Below are 23,836 nucleotides of genomic sequence, written 5' to 3'. Positions count from 1 at the left end.
GGGACAAACACAACTTCACAAATTACAGACCTGTTTCTTTACTTCCTCAATTCTCCAAAATTCTTGAAAAACTATTCAATAACAGATTAGATAAATTCATTGAAAAATACAAACTACTCAGTGATAGTCAATATGGATTGAGAGCAAATAGATCAACAGAGATGGCACTAATGGAATCAATTGAAGATATCAGTAACTCTATAAATGATAAGAAATATATCACTGGGATATTTATTGATCTACAAAAAGCTTTTGATACTATTAATCATGATATATTAATTAATAAGATGGAACAATGTGGGATAAGGGGAGTTGTATTAAATTGGATAAGAAGTTATTTGAGCAACAGGATACAATTTGTGAAGTTGGGTGACTCTGTCTCAACTCATTTGAATATTGATTGTGGTGTCCCTCAGGGGTCAGTATTGGATCCTAAACTGTTTATTCTTAATATAAGTGATATGTGCAATGTATCAAAGATATTTAAGATGGTATTATTTGCAGATGACACAAATATGTTTTGTTCTGGAACAAATTTACACGAGTTAGAAAACATAATCTCTTCAGAATTGTACAGGTTAAAAAGTTGGTTTGATCAAAATAAATTATCATTAAATCTGTCTAAAACAAAAATCATGTTATTTAATAATTATAAAATAAATAGGGCAATAAATGTACAGGTAGATGGTGCTGATATTGAAAGAGTTTCTAATACATTTCTTGGGGTAATAATAGATGATAGAATTAACTGGAAATCACATATAAAATACATACTAATTAAACTATCAAGAAGCATATCTGTGTTGAGTATAGCTAAGCACGTCCTGGACTATAATTCACTCTGCATTCTTTACTGTTCCCTGGTTTTATCGTACTTAAATTACTGCTCAGTGGTGTGGGGAAATACGTATAAATGTTCACTTCATGCAATAACTATACTTCAAAAAAGAGCTATAAGAATAATTCATAGTGCTGGTTACCGAGATCATACTATAATTCACTGTTCTTAAATTCAAAATGTTTAAAATTCAGGGATATTATAGAATATAAAACTGCCTTAATAATGTACAAAGTAAGGAATTATAAAGTACCAAGGAATATCCAAATAATGTTCTCGGATAGAGAGGGGGGCCATAATTTTAGGGGGAAATTGAAATTTAAAATTCGCAGTGCTAGGACAACGTTAAAAATGTTCAGTATTTCTATTTGTGGAGTAAAGCTATGGAACAGTTTGAATGTGGAGCTCATGAAATGTACAACTATAAACCAGTTCAAAAAAAGGTATAAGGAACAGACCTTTATGAGGTATAGGGAGGAGGAATTACAATAACATTCTATTGATAAGTGTATATATGTGGGTATGGGTACATACGGATATATATATATATATATATATATATATATATATATATATATATATATATATATATATATATATATATATATAAAGTGTGAGGATTTTGTGTGTGTATATATATATATATATATATATATATATATGCATAATTGTATATAATATATAAGCATAATATAATATATAAGCATAATATGCATAATTATGATATGGGTGTCTGTGTACATATGGATGTGTATAGTTATAGGTACGGTATGTGTATATGTATGTACTGTATATATGTATTGTATGTGTGTATATATGCATAACATAAGTATCTGTATATATGATTTGATTTGGTCGATATTATACCATGTTGGTATGTCTTGGTATGTTGGTATGTTTTCTTCTTTTGTTGATTTTGTTTTCTTTTGTATATATAGTTTATATAGTTTATTATGGAGGCGGCACGGTGGTGTAGTGGTTAGCGCTGTCGCCTCACAGCAAGAAGGTCCTGGGTTCGAGCCCCAGGGCCGGTGAGGGCCTTTCTGTGTGGAGTTTGTATGTTCTCCCCGTGTCTGCGTGGGTTTCCTCTGGGTGCTCCGGTTTCCCCCACAGTCCAAAGACATGTAGGTTAGGTTAACTGGTGACTCTAAATTGACCGTAGGTGTGAATGTGAGTGTGAATGGTTGTCTGTGTCTATGTGTCAGCCCTGTGATGGCCTGGCGACTTGTCCAGGGCGTACCCTGCCTTTCGCCCGTAGTCAGCTGGGATAGGCTCCAGCTTGCCTGCGACCCTGTAGAAGGATAAAGCGTCTAGAGATAATGAGATGAGATGAGTTTATTATGGAGGAAAGTGACATTTGATTAGCGGTGGTATAGAGGGTTAGGATTTGATGTTATTTACTTCTTCCTAATCCTTTCCAAACATTATTATGTTACTGCCTTGTGGCTACGCTATTCTGTTTGTTTATGACAATGTTTTGATGATTGCATTTTTTATTTTTATTTTTGTTTATTTTTGTTTTTATATCTTCTTTACTGTTTGGAATAAAGCAATCAATCAATCAAAAAAAAAGTTTGGTGTTCCACAAGGTTCTGTCTTGAGTCCACTGCTTTTTTTCTTTATATATGTTACCTCTGGGTGATATTATTGGTAAACATTGTATTAGTTTCCACTGTTATGCTGATGACACACAGTTGTATGTTTCTGCAAAGCCTGATGAGAGACACCAGATTTATAGAATTGAGGAATGTGTTAAAGACATTAGACACTGGATGCTTATTAACTTCCTTCTGCTTAACTCTGACAAGACTGAAGTACTTGTACTAGGACCACATCAGTGGCGGCTGCTGGTTTTTAAAACAGGGGAAGCCCATTTTACGTATTCATCGTAAAACCTGTAGGCCGGATATCAAAGCATAGAAAGGTGTGCCCCATTAGCATAGTGAACTAGACAACCCTACCTAGTAGCAGAAAGTATTTTTGCTTGTACATTTCATGTTATAGTCTGGCTTGCCAGGCTAGTGCCTCATATCCTTAATCAAAACCTATAACACGGAGCCCACCATTCTCTTAACATTACTGAACAATATACACACTTCAGATTCATGAACATTATATGATGCACACTATTTATACACAAACTCTGCCCTCTGCTCCTTTTCCAGAAAATGGTCTGTGACCCTGTCATACTAGCTGGTTGTGCTTTCCAGAGACTTTACCAATTTCTGTTAGCAGCTAGCACTGCAGATCCCAATAAGGCTCAAGCTAGCCTACAACCAGATTGAACTACAAATGAAATAAACGACTGAATTCACGAATGATCAAACTGATAGAATGGATGAAAGTTAACAGAGCACAATGAGTAATATTTACATTTATTTACAGAGTAATGTACAGAGACATCAATGAGAAGAACCGTTTATATGAAAAGAAATTCGGACAGCACTTTGGCACACGACTACACTTTCTCAACATCCGCTAGGGACTGATCATACTTCCGTGTTCCTCGCCGACAAAGCCCGCCCTCCTCATGTCTTTCAAACACTACCTCCAATAATCCTTCATCAGCCCGGCTTCTTGTCCCTCCCACTGTCTCATTTAGTCCCAGAGAAGCCCGGCTTCCCTGGAAGTGACGATTTTGTCGATTTTAACCAATAACAACTAGCCGAAATTGGCTGTTCAGAGCCCTCTCATAGACTGCAACGGATACCCGGCTGCCAGCGCATAGAGCCCATTGAAATAAGAAAGGTTACAGCGTGTTGCCAGATTGGGATGTTTTAAGTGCATTTTGGCGGGTTTTGAACATATTTTGGCTGGAAAACGTCAGCAGTATCTGGCAACGCTGGTTACAGCCTGGCAGCAAAGGTGATTCTCGTAGCAAACTGCAAGTTCGTCAGACATCACTCAAATAAGTTACAGGATAGTTATGAACGTAAATACAATCTTAGGCATATATTATGTTATGCAAGTTATTGTTTTAATGAGAATTCAACGTCATAGATGCCGCAGTTTGGGGAGAGAATTTTAGGGGAAGCTCGGCTTCCCTTGTTGTCTCTGAGAAATCTCCCCTGGACCACATACAGCTAAAAGTAAGTTTTCTGATTACGCAGTGACTCTGGATGGCCTTTCTGTTTCTTCACATGCAGCAGTAAAAGACCTCGGAGTGATTATTGACCCCAGTCTTTCATTCGAAACTCACATTGATAACGTTACCCATATAGCTTTCTTTCATCTCAGAAATATTGCTAAGATAAGAAATTTAATGTCACTACACGACGCAGAAAAACTAGTTCATGCTTTTGTTACCTCCAGGTTGGATTATTGTAATGCCTTACTGTCTGGATGTTCCAATAAGTGCATAAAGAAGCTCCAGTTAGTTCAAAATGCAGCAGCAAGAGTCCTGCCTAGAACTAGAAAATATGACCACATCACCCCTGTCTTATCCACACTGCATTGGCTCCCAATCAAATTTCGTATTGATTGTAAAATACTACTATTGACCTTTAAAGCACTAAATGGTCTCGCACCACAGTACCTGAGTGAACTTCTGGTCCTCTATGACCCGCCACACCTACTTAGATCAAAAGGTGCAGGCTATCTGCTGGTACCTCGTGTAGTGAAGGCTACATCAGGGGGCAGAGCAGGGGCGTCACTAGGCCTTTTTTACTGGGGCACGTGCCCCAGTAAAAATCAGCTGTGCCCCAGTAAGAAAATGTTGAAAGATTTTCGTAACAAACTAGTTTCTTTGTCAGATCATTTATCTACTGTAAGTTGTAGGACAGAGTGTGTTTCAAACTTCTATCACCTCTTCTTTCTAACTAATTTTCTGATTGGTCTGGGAGATTCGCACTGTAAACATAGCGTGCGTGCGGCGTGCCATGAGTCCATTTAGCCTACTGGAGAGATGAGTCTACTCTTTGGATGAGTCAGAGAACGGGCTCTGGATGAGTTAAGGTAGCGCGAAGTTTTTGCAACAAAACTAAGCAAACCATTTTCTAACAAACCCATTAAACTACATCGAATTAAACGATATTAAATTAATTTTCCAGATGGATATCAGACAATTCTTCTCACCAAGCAGAGACAGGGGCAGGGAAACAGTGACAGATGAGGAGGAGGGTGAGAGAGGTAAGATTAAGGTTGTAGGCTATGTGCTAGTCAGTCATAACTAACCAGCTAAGTTCATGAATCGTGAGAGTTGAGGTGACATGTTTAGCATCAGCATGCATTAAAAGCCCAAATGCCAACAATACATTTTTTGGGGACTGGGATGTGTTTTCCGTCTCGTTGACCTATTCCTCGCATAACTTCATCCACGAGAGCATGAGAATTATCCACTTTGCATAGGTTGGGGACAGGAACGTTAAGGTGCATTGTGCAGGGGGGGGCATTTTGTGTGTGTGCCAGGGGGGCAGTGCCCCAGTAAAGCTTGATTCCTAGTGACGCCCCTGGGGCAGAGCCTTTTCTCACAAAGCCCCACAGTTATGGAACAGCCTTCCAAGTAATGTTCGGGAATCAGATACAGTCTCAGTGTTTAAGTCTAGGCTGAAAACATATCTGTTTAGTCAAGCCTTTTGTTAATGGTGTTTATGAGGTAAAGGTGTAGATCTGGAGGGTCCTCAGACATAGAGTGTTTTGGTAAACTGGGATGAATGGATGCTGTCAGTCCCCCACTCGCTTGCTCACTTGAGTTTGTTGACAGTGTTGTGGCTGCTGCTTTATGTCCCGGGGCTCCCTCATGCCTGTGTTACCTTCTGGCTCTCCCCTTTTAGTTACGCTGTCATAGTTAGTTGCTGGAGTCCCTGCTTGTACTCAGCACAAAATGTATACTGTTCCTATTATTCAGGTGACATTGGGCATACCTAACAACCTGTGTTTTCTCTCTCTCCCCCTCCAAATCTGTCCCTCTGAGTTATATGTCAATCCTGAGATCGAGATGCTGACCTCTTCTGCTCCTCGGACCTGCCTGATCCATCCTGATGCCCTACCCCTGGTTGGAGTCTCATAACATCGCTCCTGTGGAGGACGGCCCCATATGGACAGTTGAAAATCATACTTGGAAGACGCGCTGGATACTTACAGTAATGCTTTTATGGCTGAGGACTACAGTTGACTTGCTAACTTTAGGACTGCAGTTGTCATGAACAGTTTTGCATTCAAGTTTCCATCAATGAAGCGTTATAACATCAATGAAACTGATTTCATGTTAAAACTGTTAATGTTATAGTCATGTTGTCTGTTGTTGCCCAAATGAGGATGGGTTCCCTTTTGAGTCTGGTTCCTCTCGAGGTTTCTTCCTCATATCATCTGAGGGAGTTTTTCCTTGCCACAGGCTTGCTCATTGGGGATAGATTAAGGATAAAATTAGCTCATGTTTTAAGTCATTCAAATTCTGTAAAGCTGCTTTGCGACAATGTTTATTGTTAAAAGTGCTATACAAATAAACTTGACTATATATATATATATATATATATATATATATATATATATATATATATATATATATATTAGTGTGTGTGTGTGTGTGTGTGTGTGCGCACGCAATGAATATGAGATGACAGATAAGATAGATGGATTATTTTGGTCAAGTATTTCAGCTTTACCTGTATGAATCAGAACAGGAAAATGAAGGTGTAGGCTCTGAATCAGTGCCACACCCAAGACTACAGAAGCTGTCTGCCTGGTAGACCTGTTGTGGATATGGGTGCAACCCAGTGAGAGGTTTACAAATCCCATTTTTAGAAAAGTTGGGATATTTTCCAAAATGCAATTAAAACAAAAATCTGTGATTTGTTCATTTGTGTGAAACTTTATTTAACTTATGAAAGTAAAATAAAATATTTTTAATAGTTTTACTGACCAACTTAATTGGACTTTGTAAATATAAACGAAGTTAGAATTTGATGCCTGCAACACACTCAAAAAAAAGTTGGGATGGAGGCAAAATAAGACTGAAAAATTAATAAGATATTCAAGTAACACCATTTTGGAAGAATCCACAATGAGGGGTGGTACCATAAATAATATGAGGAGATGCTACATAAGAAGCATGCACTTTTGTAACTGGCCTGTTTGCTCTGCCTATTTTATTTCGTTGACCATTACAGACTGGGAAGGTAACAGTCCACTTTGAAAGTTCCTGTATGTCCCCAAGTCACATCAACATCTCTTATTTCGAAAAAAACAAACAAAAACAAAACAGGTTTCCATGACATGTCCCTTTTCAACAACTAAGAAAAAGTCACTTTTGGTGGCAGACCACCCAATTTTTAGGTGAGCAAAAGTTTAGGAACAGACAGTCTTTACGTAATTCTGTGTGGCATATTATTGTAGGGACATGGCCACAGAGTTTCTAGGAAAGAATTACAGTAGTGGTTTCCTGTTGTCTTCTACTGGATTATTATAGAGGTTTTCTCCTCTCAACCATTCACACACATGTGCAATTTAGAGTAGCTGGTTAACCTAACCACATGTCTCTGGACGGTGGGGGAAACCAGAGCACCCGGAGGAAACACACATAGACACAGGGAGAACATGCAAACTCCATACAGAAAGGCCCCCGTCATCCATGAGGTTCAAACCTGGAACCTTCTTGCTGTGAGGCGACAGTAATAACCACTACACCACCTTAAACTAAATAACACTTCATTATCTCTTGCTTGAAATAACTGCATCCAGTTGGATTTTGTGATACTTTTCCAGGCTTGTAGAGCAGTTTTTGTCAGCAGATATTTGTTTTGAGCAAGGCCTTTAACCCGCTCTGCTCCAGGGGGCATTGTATCATGGCTGACCCTGCACTCTGACCCTAACTTCCTAACAAGTTGAGATGTGCAAAGAAGAGAATTTTCCCTGTGCTATAATGTTTGTGACAAAAGTCTGGTAACTGACTTGTCCAGTCAAAAATCTCTCACATTTTTCCCCTTGATGAAGTCCTTTGTTGTGTTCTTGGTGTGTTCTGGATCATTGTCTTGCTGCATTATGAAGCTCCTCTCAAACTTCCAAAAGAATTGGCCTTGCTTTTCCAGTACTTTTGGAGGGAACTGTCAGTCTAACATTCATTCATTGAAGGAAAGCTGAAATCAAAGGGCTAAGCTTGCTCAAGTTTAGGAATGCTCTTACATGAAAAAAAAAAACTTCTACCTCAACAAAACAAACAAACAAAAGCACATCCTTTTTGGGGCATATATTAGGATCTGAGTTGTTCTGTTTTAATCCTTCAAATGAGAATTATTGTTTAGTTCATTTCAAATGATGTATAATTTTAATCTAATGAAACGTTCAGGACTGAACTTACTGCCACAAGTGAGTCAAATCTCTTTGACTGTTGTTTCGATGACTGTAAGTTACTGTGGTGTGTACGATGTCTATAAGGAAAGATAAATATACTTCATATGGTACTGCACACTACAAATACATGATACGTATCCAAATATGTTGTTAGCTAATTAACTAGATACTATTAAATGCAGGGAAGCAAAGAAACTACTGTAGCTTGACTCATGTTACTGAATTAAAGAGATTTGACTCATTTACTCAATTGCTTCAGTATGGACTGGGCATGAAAATAAAAGTCTTGAAGTTTTGAAAAACTGTTTTTGTTTTTTTTTAAAGTACGAAAACCTGTTGCCTCTGTCTTGCTCATTTGGGATGAATTTATCTCATCTCATCTCATTATCTCTAGCCGCTTTATCCTGTTCTACAGGGTCGCAGGCAAGCTGGAGCCTATCCCAGCTGACTACGGGCAAAAGGCGGGGTACACCCTGGACAAGTCGCCAGGTCATCACAGGGCTGACACATAGACACAGACAACCATTCACACTCACATTCACACCTACGGTCAATTTAGAGTCACCAGTTAACCTAACCTGCATGTCTTTGGACTGTGGGGGAAACCGGAGCACCCGGAGGAAACCCACGCGGACACGGGGAGAACATGCAAACTCCACACAGAAAGGCCCTCGCCGGCCCCGGGGCTCGAACCCAGGACCTTCTTGCTGTGAGGCGACAGCGCTAACCACTACACCACCGTGCCACCCTCCAAGCAATATGAAAATGGCAAAAGTAATTCCATTGTATAAATCTGGGGACAAACACAACTTCACAAATTACAGACCTGTTTCTTTACTTCCTCAATTCTCCAAAATTCTTGAAAAACTATTCAATAACAGATTAGATAAATTCATTGAAAAATACAAACTACTCAGTGATAGTCAATATGGATTGAGAGCAAATAGATCAACAGAGATGGCACTAATGGAATCAATTGAAGATATCAGTAACTCTATAAATGATAAGAAATATATCGCTGGGATATTTACTGATCTACAAAAAGCTTTTGATACTATTAATCATGATATATTAATTAATAAGATGGAACAATGTGGGATAAGGGGAGTTGTATTAAATTGGATAAGAAGTTATTTGAGCAACAGGATACAATTTGTGAAGTTGGGTGACTCTGTCTCAACTTATTTGAATATTGATTGTGGTGTCCCTCAGGGGTCAGTATTGGATCCTAAACTGTTTATTCTTAATATAAGTGATATGTGCAATGTATCAAAGATATTTGAGATGGTATTATTTGCAGATGACACAAATATGTTTTGTTCTGGAACAAATTTACACGAGTTAGAAAACATAATCTCTTCAGAATTGTACAGGTTAAAAAGTTGGTTTGATCAAAATAAATTATCATTAAATCTGTCTAAAACAAAAATCATGTTATTTAATAATTATAAAATAAATAGGGCAATAAATGTACAGGTAGATGGTGTTGATATTGAAAGAGTTTCTAATAATACATTTCTTGGGGTAATAATAGATGATAGAATTAACTGGAAATCACATATAAAATACATACTAATTAAACTATCAAGAAGCATATCTGTGTTGAGTATAGCTAAGCACGTCCTGGACTATAATTCACTCCGCATTCTTTACTGTTCCCTGGTTTTATTGTACTTAAATTACTGCTCAGTGGTGTGGGGAAATACGTATAAATGTTCACTTCATGCAATAACTTTACTTCAAAAAAGAGCTATAAGAATAATTCATAGTGCTGGTTACCGAGATCATACTATAATTCACTGTTCTTAAATTCAAAATGTTTAAAATTCAGGGATATTATAGAATATAAAACTGCCTTAATAATGTACAAAGTAAGGAATTATAAAGTACCAAGGAATATCCAAATAATGTTCTCGGATAGAGAGGGGGGCCATAATTTTAGGGGGAAATTGAAATTTAAAATTCGCAGTGCTAGGACAACGTTAAAAATGTTCAGTATTTCTATTTGTGGAGTAAAGCTATGGAACAGTTTGAATGTGGAGCTCATGAAATGTACAACTATAAACCAGTTCAAAAAAGGTATAAGGAACAGATCTTTATGAGGTATAGGGAGGAGGAATTACAATAACATTCTATTGATAAGTGTATATATGTGGGTATGGGTACATACGGATATATATTATATAAAGTGTGAGTATTTTGTGTGTGTATATATATATATATATATATATATATATATATATATATATATATATATGCATAATTGTATATAATATATAAGCATAATATAATATATAAGCATAATATGCATAATTATGATATGGGTGTCTGTGTACATATGGATGTGTATAGTTATAGGTACGGTATGTGTATATGTATGTACTGTATATATGTATTGTATGTGTGTATATATGCATAACATAAGTATCTGTATATATGATTTGATTTGGTCGATATTATACCATGTTGGTATGTCTTGGTATGTTGGTATGTTTTCTTCTTTTGTTGATTTTGTTTTCTTTTGTATATATAGTTTATGTAGTTTATTATGGAGGCAGCACGGTGGTGTAGTGGTTAGCGCTGTCGCCTCACAGCAAGAAGGTCCTGGGTTCGAGCCCCAGGGCCGGCGAGGGCCTTTCTGTGTGGAGTTTGCATGTTCTCCCCGTGTCCGCGTGGGTTTCCTCCGGGTGCTCCAGTTTCCCCCACAGTCCAAAGACATGTAGGTTAGGTTAGCTGGTGACTCTAAATTGACCGTAGGTGTGAATGTGAGTGTGAATGGTTGTCTGTGTCTATGTGTCAGCCCTGTGATGACCTGGCGACTTGTCCAGGGTGTACCCCGCCTTTCGCCCGTAGTCAGCTGGGATAGGCTCCAGCTTGCCTGCGACCCTGTAGAAGGATAAAGCGGCTAGAGATAATGATATGAGATGAGATGTGTGTGTATATGCATAACATAAGTTTCTGTATATATGATTTGATTTGGTCGATATTATACCATGTTGGTATGTCTTGGTATGTTTTCTTCTTTTGTTGATTTTGTTTTCTTTTGTATATATAGTTTATATAGTTTATTATGGAGGCGGCACGGTGGTGTAGTGGTTAGCGCTGTCGCCTCACAGCAAGAAGGTCCTGGGTTCGAGCCCCAGGGCCGGCGAGGGCCTTTCTGTGTGGAGTTTGCATGTTCTCCCCGTGTCCGCGTGGGTTTCCTCCGGGTGCTCCGGTTTCCCCCACAGTCCAAAGACATGTAGGTTAGGTTAACTGGTGACTCTAAATTGACCGTAGGTGTGAATGTGAGTGTGAATGGTTGTCTGTGTCTATGTGTCAGCCCTGTGATGGCCTGGCGACTTGTCCAGGGTGTACCCTGCCTTTCGCCCGTAGTCAGCTGGGATAGGCTCCAGCTTGCCTGCGACCCTGTAGAAGGATAAAGCGTCTAGAGATAATGAGATGAGATGAGTTTATTATGGAGGAAAGTGACGTTTGATTAGCGGTGGTATAGAGGGTTAGGATTTGATGTTATTTACTTCTTCCTAATCCTTTCCAAACATTATTATGTTACTGCCTTGTGGCTACGCTATTCTGTTTGTTTATGACAATGTTTTGATGATTGCATTTTTTATTTTTATTTATTTTTTATTTTTTTTTTTATATCTTCTTTACTGTTTGGAATAAAGCAATCAATCAATCAAAAAAAAAGTTTGGTGTTCCACAAGGTTCTGTCTTGAGTCCACTGCTTTTTTTCTTTATATATGTTACCTCTGGGTGATATTATTGGTAAACATTGTATTAGTTTCCACTGTTATGCTGATGACACACAGTTGTATGTTTCTGCAAAGCCTGATGAGAGACACCAGATTTATAGAATTGAGGAATGTGTTAAAGACATTAGACACTGGATGCTTATTAACTTCCTTCTGCTTAACTCTGACAAGACTGAAGTACTTGTACTAGGACCACATCAGTGGCGGCTGCTGGTTTTTAAAACAGGGGAAGCCCATTTTACGTATTCATCGTAAAACCTGTAGGCCGGATATCAAAGCATAGAAAGGTGTGCCCCATTAGCATAGTGAACTAGACAACCCTACCTAGTAGCAGAAAGTATTTTTGCTTGTACATTTCATGTTATAGTCTGGCTTGCCAGGCTAGTGCCTCATATCCTTAATCAAAAATATCAAACATCCAAAAATCACTGGCTATTCAACGAAGAGCCTTGAACATCATACCCTGATATGCAACACAGAGTCTTTAACACAACACCCAGCTGTGCAACACATCCTTGAACATCTTCTGCAACACAGTCTGGAAATTCATAACCAGGTAGGCTATGCAACACACAGAACCTTGAATATTATACCCAGGTATAACCTATAACACGGAGCCCACCATTCTCTTAACATTACTGAACAATATACACACTTCAGATTCATGAACATTATATGATGCACACTATTTATACACAAATTCTGCCCTCTGCTCCTTTTCCAGAAAATGGTCTGTGACCCTGTCATACTAGCTGGTTGTGCTTTCCAGAGACTTTACCAATTTCTGTTAGCAGCTAGCACTGCAGATCCCAATAAGGCTCAAGCTAGCCTACAACCAGATTGAACTACAAATGAAATAAACGAGTGAATTCACGAATGATCAAACTGATAGAATGGATGAAAGTTAACAGAGCACAACGAGTAATATTTACATTTATTTACAGAGTAATGTACAGAGACATCAATGAGAAGAACCGTTTATATGAAAAGAAATTCGGACAGCACTTTGGCACACGACTACACTTTCTCAACATCCGCTAGGGACTGATCATACTTCCGTGTTCCTCGCCGACAAAGCCCGCCCTCCTCATGTCTTTCAAACACTACCTCCAATAATCCTTCATCAGCCCAGCTTCTTGTCCCTCCCACTGTCTCATTTAGTCCCAGAGAAGCCCGGCTTCCCTGGAAGTGACGATTTTGTCGATTTTAACCAGGGCTTTGAACCGGTTCAAGGAACGAAAACGAAAACCGGGAACTTTTTCTATTTCACATGGAACAGAAACGAAACCAGAAACTTTATTATTTTTTATGATCCGGAACAGAAACGCTCATTAAAAATAATGGTAACCGGTTAATACCGGTTTTTATTTCGTTCCTCAAAGTTTATGTAGCCTACAAATAGTCATTCTTCTCCTGCGCAAGTTTCTATGACCCGCTGGGGTTCACTTCCTGTGTGACGTTCGCTGATTGAATGGAGAGAGCGGGAAGGTGGACTGCTAGTGAGTAAGTGCATTACTGAGTGTCTGAGCAAAGAAGAGCCTGAACGATGCAACCTCCCTATTGGTTGTTTGTAAAAATGTATCAGTTGTTGCCCTTCCCACGGGAATCATCGCGGACTCGAGAGACGAGACCTGACGAGTTAGTTCGTTGGTAGCAGAACAAAATGTCTGGACACAAATCGGGTTTTCAGAAAAGGAAAGAAAATAAACGGAGGGTTGAAAATACAAAAAAGGAGGCAGAAAATGCAAAACGAGTTTTAAGGTAGGACAAATGGTTACTTTTCTGAGGCAGCCCGCCGTGGCTGCAGGCTTTCAGTTGTCATTGAATGGTTACTTTTCTGAGGCAGCCCGCCGTGGCTGCCTGCAGGCTTATTTATTATAGCCCATTTAGTTAAAATAGTTGATATAAAATGTTTATAGTTATAGTTATGTGATGGTTGTCCTGATTTAGACTGGTTTTTTTTTTTGTTTGGTTTTTTTTTTTGGGGGGGGGGGGGGGGTTGCACGATGTTGCACCCGGGTCCAGATTAGGGCAGAACCGGCCCTGGCTACATTTCAGGTGTAGTTTGTTTTATGTATGTATGTACTTGCATAGATGTGTACTTGGTCTTCCAATATGGCGCCTAACAAAATCTCGCGGCGCGGTGACGTCATGCGGTAGCCCTCTATAGGGCCTGACTAGCCTTTGGTAACACACTAAATGAATTATCTTTCATTTTTGGCACTTTTTCTGTTTGTGTAGATGGGAAGACATACTGAGAATCCAAATCGCCAACATTTGAAATAATAATTGTTTTGAATTATTTCTTGTCTTATTTAATGAAGGTTGTAATAGAATTAGCCTACATTTGGCTTAAGCTGGATGAGACAGAGACATAATTTTATAGCCATTTGTTAAACAGCTGACAGGGAACGTAATTAACCGTTCCGGGAACGAAATTTTTTTGTTCTAACCGGTTCGGGAACGTCTATTTAATGGTGGAACCCAAAACCGGAAACGTTAAAATTCCGTTTCTGTTCGGAACAAACCAATAGGAAAAAAATTCCGGTTCAAAGCCCTGATTTTAACCAATAACAACTAGCCGAAATTGGCTGTTCAGAGCCCTCTCATAGACTGCAACGGATACCCGGCTGCCAGCGCATAGAGCCCATTGAAATAAGAAAGGTTACAGCGTGTTGCCAGATTGGGATGTTTTAAGTGCATTTTGGCGGGTTTTGAACATATTTTGGCTGGAAAACGTCAGCAGTATCTGGCAACGCTGGTTACAGCCTGGCAGCAAAGGTGATTCTCGTAGCGAACTGCAAGTTCGTCAGACATCACTCAAATAAGTTACAGGATAGTTATGAACGTAAATACAATCTTAGGCATATATTATGTTATGCAAGTTATTGTTTTAATGAGAATTCAACGTCATAGATGCCGCAGTTTGGGGAGAGAATTTTAGGGGAAGCTCGGCTTCCCTTGTTGTCTCTGAGAAATCGCCCCTGGACCACATACAGCTAGAAGTAAGTTTTCTGATTACGCAGTGACTCTGGATGGCCTTTCTGTTTCTTCACATGCAGCAGTAAAAGACCTCGGAGTGATTATTGACCCCAGTCTTTCATTCGAAACTCACATTGATAACGTTACCCATATAGCTTTCTTTCATCTCAGAAATATTGCTAAGATAAGAAATTTAATGTCACTACACGACGCAGAAAAACTAGTTCATGCTTTTGTTACCTCCAGGTTGGATTATTGTAATGCCTTACTGTCTGGATGTTCCAATAAGTGCATAAAGAAGCTCCAGTTAGTTCAAAATGCAGCAGCAAGAGTCCTGCCTAGAACTAGAAAATATGACCACATCACCCCTGTCTTATCCACACTGCACTGGCTCCCAATCAAATTTCGTATTGATTGTAAAATACTACTATTGACCTTTAAAGCACTAAATGGTCTCGCACCACAGTACGTGAGTGAACTTCTGGTCCTCTATGACCCGCCACACCTACTTAGATCAAAAGGTGCAGGCTATCTGCTGGTACCTCGTATAGTGAAGGCTACATCAGGGGGCAGAGCCTTTTCTCACAAAGCCCCACAGTTATGGAATAGCCTTCCAAGTAATGTTCGGGAATCAGATACAGTCTCAGTGTTTAAGTCTAGGCTGAAAACATATCTGTTTAGTCAAGCCTTTTGTTAATGGTGTTTATGAGGTAAAGGTGTAGATCTGGAGGGTCCTCAGACATAGAGTGTTTTGGTAAACTGGGATGAATGGATGCTGTCAGTCCCCCACTCGCTTGCTCACTTGAGTTTGTTGACAGTGTTGTGGCTGCTGCTTTATGTCCCGGGGCTCCCTCATGCCTGTGTTACCTTCTGGCTCTCCCCTTTTAGTTACGCTGTCATAGTTAGTTGCTGGAGTCCCTGCTTGTACTCAGCACAAAATGTATACTGTTCCTATTATTCAGGTGACATTGGGCATACCTAACAACCTGTGTTTTCTCTCTCTCCCCCTCCAAATCTGTCCCTCTGAGTTATATGTCAATCCTGAGATCGAGATGCTGACCTCTTCTGCTCCTCGGACCTGCCTGATCCATCCTGATGCCCTACCCCTGGTTGGAGTCTCATAACATCGCTCCTGTGGAGGACGGCCCCATATGGACAGTTGAAAATCATACTTGGAAGACGTGCTGGATACTTACAGTAATGCTTTTATGGCTGAGGACTACAGTTGACTTGCTAACTTTAGGACTGCAGTTGTCATGAACAGTTTTGCATTCAAGTTTCCATCAATGAAGCATTATAACATCAATGAAACTGATTTCATGTTAAAACTGTTAATGTTATAGTCATGTTGTCTGTTGTTGCCCAAATGAGGATGGGTTCCCTTTTGAGTCTGGTTCCTCTCGAGGTTTCTTCCTCATATCATCTGAGGGAGTTTTTCCTTGCCACAGGCTTGCTCATTGGGGATAGATTAAGGATAAAATTAGCTCATGCTTTAAGTCATTCAAATTCTGTAAAGCTGCTTTGCGACAATGTTTATTGTTAAAAGTGCTATACAAATAAACTTGACTATATATATATATATATATATATATATATATATATATATATATATATATATATATATATATATATATTAGTGTGTGTGTGTGTGTGCGCGCGCAATGAATATGAGATGACAGATAAGATAGATGGATTATTTTGGTCAAGTATTTCAGCTTTACCTGTATGAATCAGAACAGGAAAATGAAGGTGTAGGCTCTGAATCAGTGCCACACCCAAGACTACAGAAGCTGTCTGCCTGGTAGACCTGTTGTGGATATGGGTGCAACCCAGTGAGAGGTTTACAAATCCCATTTTTAGAAAAGTTGGGATATTTTCCAAAATGCAATTAAAACAAAAATCTGTGATTTGTTCATTTGTGTGAAACTTTATTTAACTTATGAAAGTAAAATAAAATATTTTTAATAGTTTTACTGACCAACTTAATTGGACTTTGTAAATATAAACGAAGTTAGAATTTGATGCCTGCAACACACTCAAAAAAAAGTTGGGATGGAGGCAAAATAAGACTGAAAAATTAATAAGATATTCAAGTAACACCATTTTGGAAGAATCCACAATGAGGGGTGGTACCATAAATAATATGAGGAGATGCTACATAAGAAGCATGCACTTTTGTAACTGGCCTGTTTGCTCTGCCTATTTTATTTCGTTGACCATTACAGACTGGGAAGGTAACAGTCCACTTTGAAAGTTCCTGTATGTCCCCAAGTCACATCAACATCTCTTATTTCGAAAAAAACAAACAAAAACAAAACAGGTTTCCATGACATGTCCCTTTTCAACAACTAAGAAAAAGTCACTTTTGGTGGCAGACCACCCAATTTTTAGGTGAGCAAAAGTTTAGGAACAGACAGTCTTTACGTAATTCTGTGTGGCATATTATTGTAGGGACATGGCCTCAGAGTTTCTAGGAAAGAATTACAGTAGTGGTTTCCTGTTGTCTTCTACTGGATTATTATAGAGGTTTTCTCCTCTCAACCATTCACACACATGCGCAATTTAGAGTAGCTGGTTAACCTAACCACATGTCTCTGGACGGTGGGGGAAACCAGAGCACCCGGAGGAAACACACATAGACACAGGGAGAACATGCAAACTCCATACAGAAAGGCCCCCGTCATCCATGAGGTTCAAACCTGGAACCTTCTTGCTGTGAGGCGACAGTAATAACCACTACACCACCTTAAACTAAATAACACTTCATTATCTCTTGCTTGAAATAACTGCATCCAGTTGGATTTTGTGATACTTTTCCAGGCTTGTAGAGCAGTTTTTGTCAGCAGATATTTGTTTTGAGCAAGGCCTTTAACCCGCTCTGCTCCAGGGGGCATTGTATCATGGCTGACCCTGCACTCTGACCCTAACTTCCTAACAAGTTGAGATGTGCAAAGAAGAGAATTTTCCCTGTGCTATAATGTTTGTGACAAAAGTCTGGTAACTGACTTGTCCAGTCAAAAATCTCTCACATTTTTCCCCTTGATGAAGTCCTTTGTTGTGTTCTTGGTGTGTTCTGGATCATTGTCTTGCTGCATTATGAAGCTCCTCTCAATCTTCCAAAAGAATTGGCCTTGCTTTTCCAGTACTTTTGGAGGGAACTGTCAGTCTAACATTCATTCATTGAAGGAAAGCTGAAATCAAAGGGCTAAGTTTATGAATGCTCTTACATGAAAAAAAAAAACTTCTACCTCAACAAAACAAACAAACAAAAGCACATCCTTTTTGGGGCATATATTAGGATCTGAGTTGTTCTGTTTTAATCCTTCAAATGAGAATTATTGTTTAGTTCATTTCAAATGATGTATAATTTTAATCTAATGAAACGTTCAGGACTGAACTTACTGCCACAAGTGAGTCAAATCTCTTTGACTGTTGTTTCGATGACTGTAAGTTACTGTGGTGTGTACGATGTCTATAAGGAAAGATAAATACACTTCATATGGTACTGCACACAACAAATACATGATACGTATCCAAATGTGTTGTTAGCTAATTAACTAGATACTATTAAATGCAGGGAAGCAAACAAACTACTGTAGCTTGACTCATGTTACTGAATTAAAGAGATTTGACTCATTTACTCAATTGCTTCAGTATGGACTGGGCATGAAAATAAAAGTCTTGAAGTTTTGAAAAACTGTTTTTGTTTTTTTTTAAAGTACGAAAACCTGTTGCCTCTGTCTTGCTCATTTGGGATGAATTTATCTCATCTCATCTCATTATCTCTAGCCGCTTTATCCTGTTCTACAGGGTCGCAGGCGAGCTGGAGCCTATCCCAGCTGACTACGGGCAAAAGGCGGGGTACACCCTGGACAAGTCGCCAGGTCATCACAGGGCTGACACATAGACACAGACAACCATTCACACTCACATTCACACCTACGGTCAATTTAGAGTCACCAGTTAACCTAACCTGCATGTCTTTGGACTGTGGGGGAAAACGGAGCACCCAGAGGAAACCCACGCGGAGAACATGCAAACTCCGCACAGAAAGGCCCTCGCCGGCCACGGGGCTCGAACCCGGACCTTCTTGCTGTGAGGCGACAGCGCTAACCACTACACCACCGTGCCGCCGGGGATGAATTTATAAGTTCATAAAATAAATTTAATACAAATGTAAAGGTTAAATCCGGAATTTATGTATTTACTTTTATTCTATCCACATTCACTGGATATGAGCAATTGTGTGCTCTGATTGGCTACTCTACTACTAGGATATCAGCACATATACCGTGAGTAGAGGAAAACGAAATGGCGGAGCATGTTGCTGAACCAACCGAGGATTAAATAAAAACAAAAACCCCCAAAATACAAAAAAAAAGCAGCAACAATATGGAATAAAAGTATTTAATGGCAAGAATATATCTTTTGTATTTTTTAAGAATTATTATTATTACATTTTTCACAAATTGCAACTGTCATTTCACCGGTTTGTTTACATTCTAAGCAGAAATGATTTTATCGGATGTTTTGTATAAAGTTTTTATTTATTGAATTTGCAAAAAATAATTTAAAAAATGCTCTGTTTCTCAAAATCCAGTGGATGTGGATAGAATAAAACAGTTATTCCACTCAATCTCATCATACACAGCTTATAGCTGACTTGGTGCTACGTGCCTCGTTGGCTATCAGCTCATGCATGACTCGATTTAGTGGAATAACTGTTAAATATGAATGCTGAAGAACCTGCCTGAGTCTGTGTGTATGAATGCATGTGTTAGTTTTTACAGCTATTTTTCTTACATTCACAGTTTTTACATTTTTTTCACTGTAATTAAGTAATAAATCATCTGCTTTACACAAATTCTTACATAGTTACTCCTCCTTGGTAACAACAAAGGGACTGATTTGTTTGTATGGTTGGATCACATTATTATTATTATTATTATTATTATTATCCAGCCAATAGGCGATGATTTTATGCCATCACGTGTTGTCTGTCTGTTGTCCGGCGTAGTCCACATTTCATGAAAATCACTTCTTCTTTCTCTGTTCTTCACTGATTTTTATTCTTTTTGGCAGGAAGGCAGGTCTGCCTGGGGTGCATCTAGCTTCTACCCAAATTTGCATAATTGCTATTAATAATGAAGATATGGAGCAATTAATCCCTAACAAGCAGTTTCCACACGAATCGCTTCTTCTTATTCAATCCTTCACCAGTTTTGACTCTTTCTGGCATAAAGGTAGGGGTACCTAGGGTGCATATAACTTCTATTTGATTTCTCACAGGGCCAGAATGAGCTATGCCGTCATTAACAGTCTCTATTATTATTATTATTATTATTATTATTGCATGATGTTCATCACAGTTTTACTGATGAGTCCAGGGCAGGCTACAACAAGTGGCCTTCGCATTCCAGGGCTCCTCTGAGGATCCTCGCTGTACCCAACAAAACCGACTTCTGCATCATGAAGGGTTTGATGTCTACATGGATATCCTTTAGATATTTTTCGAGTCTCTCTGTTACACTTCCAAACACCCATATAACAACAAAGTTAATGACAAATTTCTTCACCTTCCACAGAGCTTTGATTTCTATCGCCAGGTTGACGTACTTATTGAACTTCTCTGCTTCTCTACTGGCAATCCTGCTATCTTCTGGGCAGGCCATATCAATGATGTGATATAACTTGCTGCTCTTCTCAATGACAACAATGCCTGGTCTGTTATGAGGAAACTTCTTATATGTCTGGATTGAGAAATCCCAGAGAATCTTTGCTGTTTTATTCTCAGCTACCGCAACTGGGTTATATTCGTACCACTTGGCTCTGCACTCTAAATCAAATTGCTTGAGGTCCCAGTGGAGTCCCTTGGCCACCTGATCATGTCTTCTCTTATCCTCACACTGTGCTAGTTTAGGGCATTCACAGAGAAGGTGACTGATAGTTTCATCTTTCATTCTACATAACCTACAGAGAGAGTCAATCTGATTCTTATCAATCCTCACTTTGATTGCATTTGTTCTGATAGACTGGCTCTGCGCTACCATTATTAATCCTTCAGTCTGTTTTTCGAGTTGACCTCTTTCAAGCCATGCCCAGCTTTCTTTTAGCAATTCCATCCATCTTTCTGAAGAATTGTCCATGAAGCTCCTTCAATTCTTTCATCCATTCCTCACACTTTATTTTCTTTAACTCTTCAGTACTCTTGATTGAACTACTCAGACTTCTACTGGCTGCTCCCAGTAACCTTTCATTGCTTTCACCTAAATAGTTTTCCAATCCAAGTGTCGGTTGAGATCTATTGAGGCCTCTGCCACCTATCTTTCTCGGAAGTTAAAGTCATGATACACTGTCTCTTGGGTGGAAGGCATTGTTCATGTTGAGATATTTTCTGGTTCTTCTGTCTCATATTCTCAGTTCATCTCTGGTCCAGTTTATGAAACTTGCCTAGTATCTAAACAATGAGACAGCCCATCTACTGATACCATTGATACATTACCATCATTAATTTTTGACTGTAACAGCTTTCATACTTTTCGAAGATGTTCCTTTGACAATCCTTTCATCATTTCTTCAGACTGGAATTCATCAATCTCCAGTATGCTGAGATATTTGTAACTTGACCTATTATTCAGATTCTTGATTTCTCTCTCATCTGATAATGTGGTTCCTTCAGACAAGATCACTTTTCCTCTCTTAATCATGAATTTTGTGCATTTGGAAATGCCAAAATCCATTCCAATATCAGGACTGAAAATGTGGACTATGTTAACCACATTATTATTATTATTATTATTATTATTATTATTATTATTATTATTATTATTGCAAATTAAATAATTATTACAATTATTATAAAATCCTACAATTAAGAAAATTAACAGATGCAAAATGACAAGCTTTCAATGAAACTTTGATTTATAAAAAAGAAAGTTCAACATTTACACTCCATGTCTAAGGTGCTTTTAAAACTCTGTAATTCTGCATGGTGAACACGAATCCTGTGGTTTTTAACTCACAGTTTTGGGACCCACAGATGGATGGTGTGATGGTCAGATGTTCACAAACCTTTGGTCATATACAAGTATATTAAAAAAAAAACATCTTAAAAAACAAACAAAAAAAAAACACATGCTTTGACTTACTTTTACGACCATGTTACTTTTACATTATTTTAATAATTGTATTTTTTCTATTTTTACACTTTTTTAACATTTGAGATTATTTTATTGATGTTTTTTTCTTTATATCACTGATATAGTTTTCATGTTCTCCCCGTATCTATGTGGGTTTCCTCCCACTGTTCAAAGACATGCAGGTTTGGTAAAACTCCCCAGCATGAGTGCCCGTCCCAAACCCTGATACATTGGGGAGGATTGTGTCAGGATGGGCATCCAGTCTAAAGCCTATGCCAAATCATGTATGTGGATTCAAATTATCTGCCACGTTGACAGCTGAAAAAAAAAAAAATAAGAAAAGTACTCCACACTGGAAAAACATGTTGAGCTGCATTTCAAATGCATGAATGGTGCTGTATTATAAATACAATTTAAGAAGAAGACACTTTACTTTTCATCAGTAAAATTCAGCCTTAAAAAATAAGAGAAAGAGTAAAGCATGTAAAAATGAATTAAAGGAAGCACTGTAGTGTAATGGTGATTACTGATGACAATTAATTAAAGAAGTTTGACAACAGAGAGAGAGAGAGAGAGAGAGCAAGAGAGAGAGTTCATTGATAATGAAAACCATAAAGATCATAAAACATGTTAAATGAACTAAAAAAATATGAAAGTAAAATATAATAGACTGGATGATGACTAATATAACATCTCATCTCATCTCATTATCTGTAGCCGCTTTATCCTGTTCTACAGGGTCGCAGGCAAGCTGGAGCCTATCCCAGCTGACTACGGGCGAAAGGCGGGGTACACCCTGGACAAGTCGCCAGGTCATCACAGGACTAATATAATATTTCTTTGTTATTTGTTCTTGGTGTTTGTGTTAATATTAACATTAAACATAATCTAATAAAAATGTGGAATTGAAATACAATTAAGATCAATAAAGGCGCAAGGAAATAATGCTTTAAAAAAATACAAACAAACTGATCAAAAAATATACTTACCATCCACCAGTTCAGCGTGAGCTCACTGAGCTTGCTGTTGGTCCTGTTCATAAATATTGGCACCCGGCCGTCATAGCGCTCCATGAACCACGGATCCTGCTGTGGCTCCTTCACGCAGCTCATGCACGCGCACATCTTCGGCTCACCGAAATCGACGAAATCATACAAACCGGATCTGAATGTGATTTGGACGAACAGGAATATGAGGACCATACACAGGGGCATGGAAATGACCCAAACCTTCAGTTTCATCATCCAGAGGCAAGGACCCGGGAATAAATGAATGAAAATGAAATTAAAATAAAATAAAAAACTCTATCCTGGATTAAACTGGGTCAGTGGGGAAAACTGCTCTGATTTGTCTCGCACTGAGGCCCATTTACATTTATTTATATTCGGGATCCAATCAGCACCTTGCATACCTGAGACAATGTTCCTTCTGGTGTCACTCAGGTGTTCTGAAATAGACCCCACCTCTAGAACCTTTAGAGGACCAATCAGAATGATTGGGTTCAAACCCACACAAAAAATGGGAGGTGGTGAATCCTGAGATCAACGCACGAGAGGAGGCGAGGGGAGGAAGAGAAGGGAGTCTGGTCAGACAGGTCGAGCTGCATGTCACTATTCAAATGCAAATCAAATCAATTGTGCTAACTGAAAGATACGAGTCATCTCCAACACTGTTTGTCATTTAGAAATAACCCACAGCTGAAGAGAAAACACACACACACACGATGAAATAGTGGTAGTATGAGGAAGCACAGTTGCTTTTATGTTCCTGTAGTAATAATAATAATAATAGGGGTGGCACGGTGGTGTAGTGGTTAGCGCTGTCGCCTCACAGCA

General features: G+C 38.7%; 1 protein-coding gene across 2 annotated transcripts in view; it reads right to left on the bottom strand.

The window, feature by feature from the left end:
- The window catches only part of LOC132882124 (CMP-N-acetylneuraminate-beta-galactosamide-alpha-2,3-sialyltransferase 1-like), a 62,817-nt gene extending 39,390 nt beyond the window's left edge, over positions 1–23,427 (bottom strand). For both annotated transcript variants that reach the window (XM_060915389.1, XM_060915388.1), the window contains exon 1: positions 22,991–23,427. In XM_060915389.1, the coding sequence (XP_060771372.1) occupies positions 22,991–23,245 (255 nt within the window). In that variant the 5' untranslated portion in view covers positions 23,246–23,427. The remainder of the gene's footprint in view (positions 1–22,990) is intronic.
- Positions 23,428–23,836: the final 409 nt, after the last annotated feature.

This window comes from Neoarius graeffei, chromosome 2 (assembly GCF_027579695.1).
Source record: "Neoarius graeffei isolate fNeoGra1 chromosome 2, fNeoGra1.pri, whole genome shotgun sequence".
NCBI lineage: Eukaryota > Metazoa > Chordata > Actinopteri > Siluriformes > Ariidae > Neoarius > Neoarius graeffei.
Note: the sequence above shows the minus strand (reverse complement) of the source record. Positions and strands in the feature narration are given on the sequence as shown.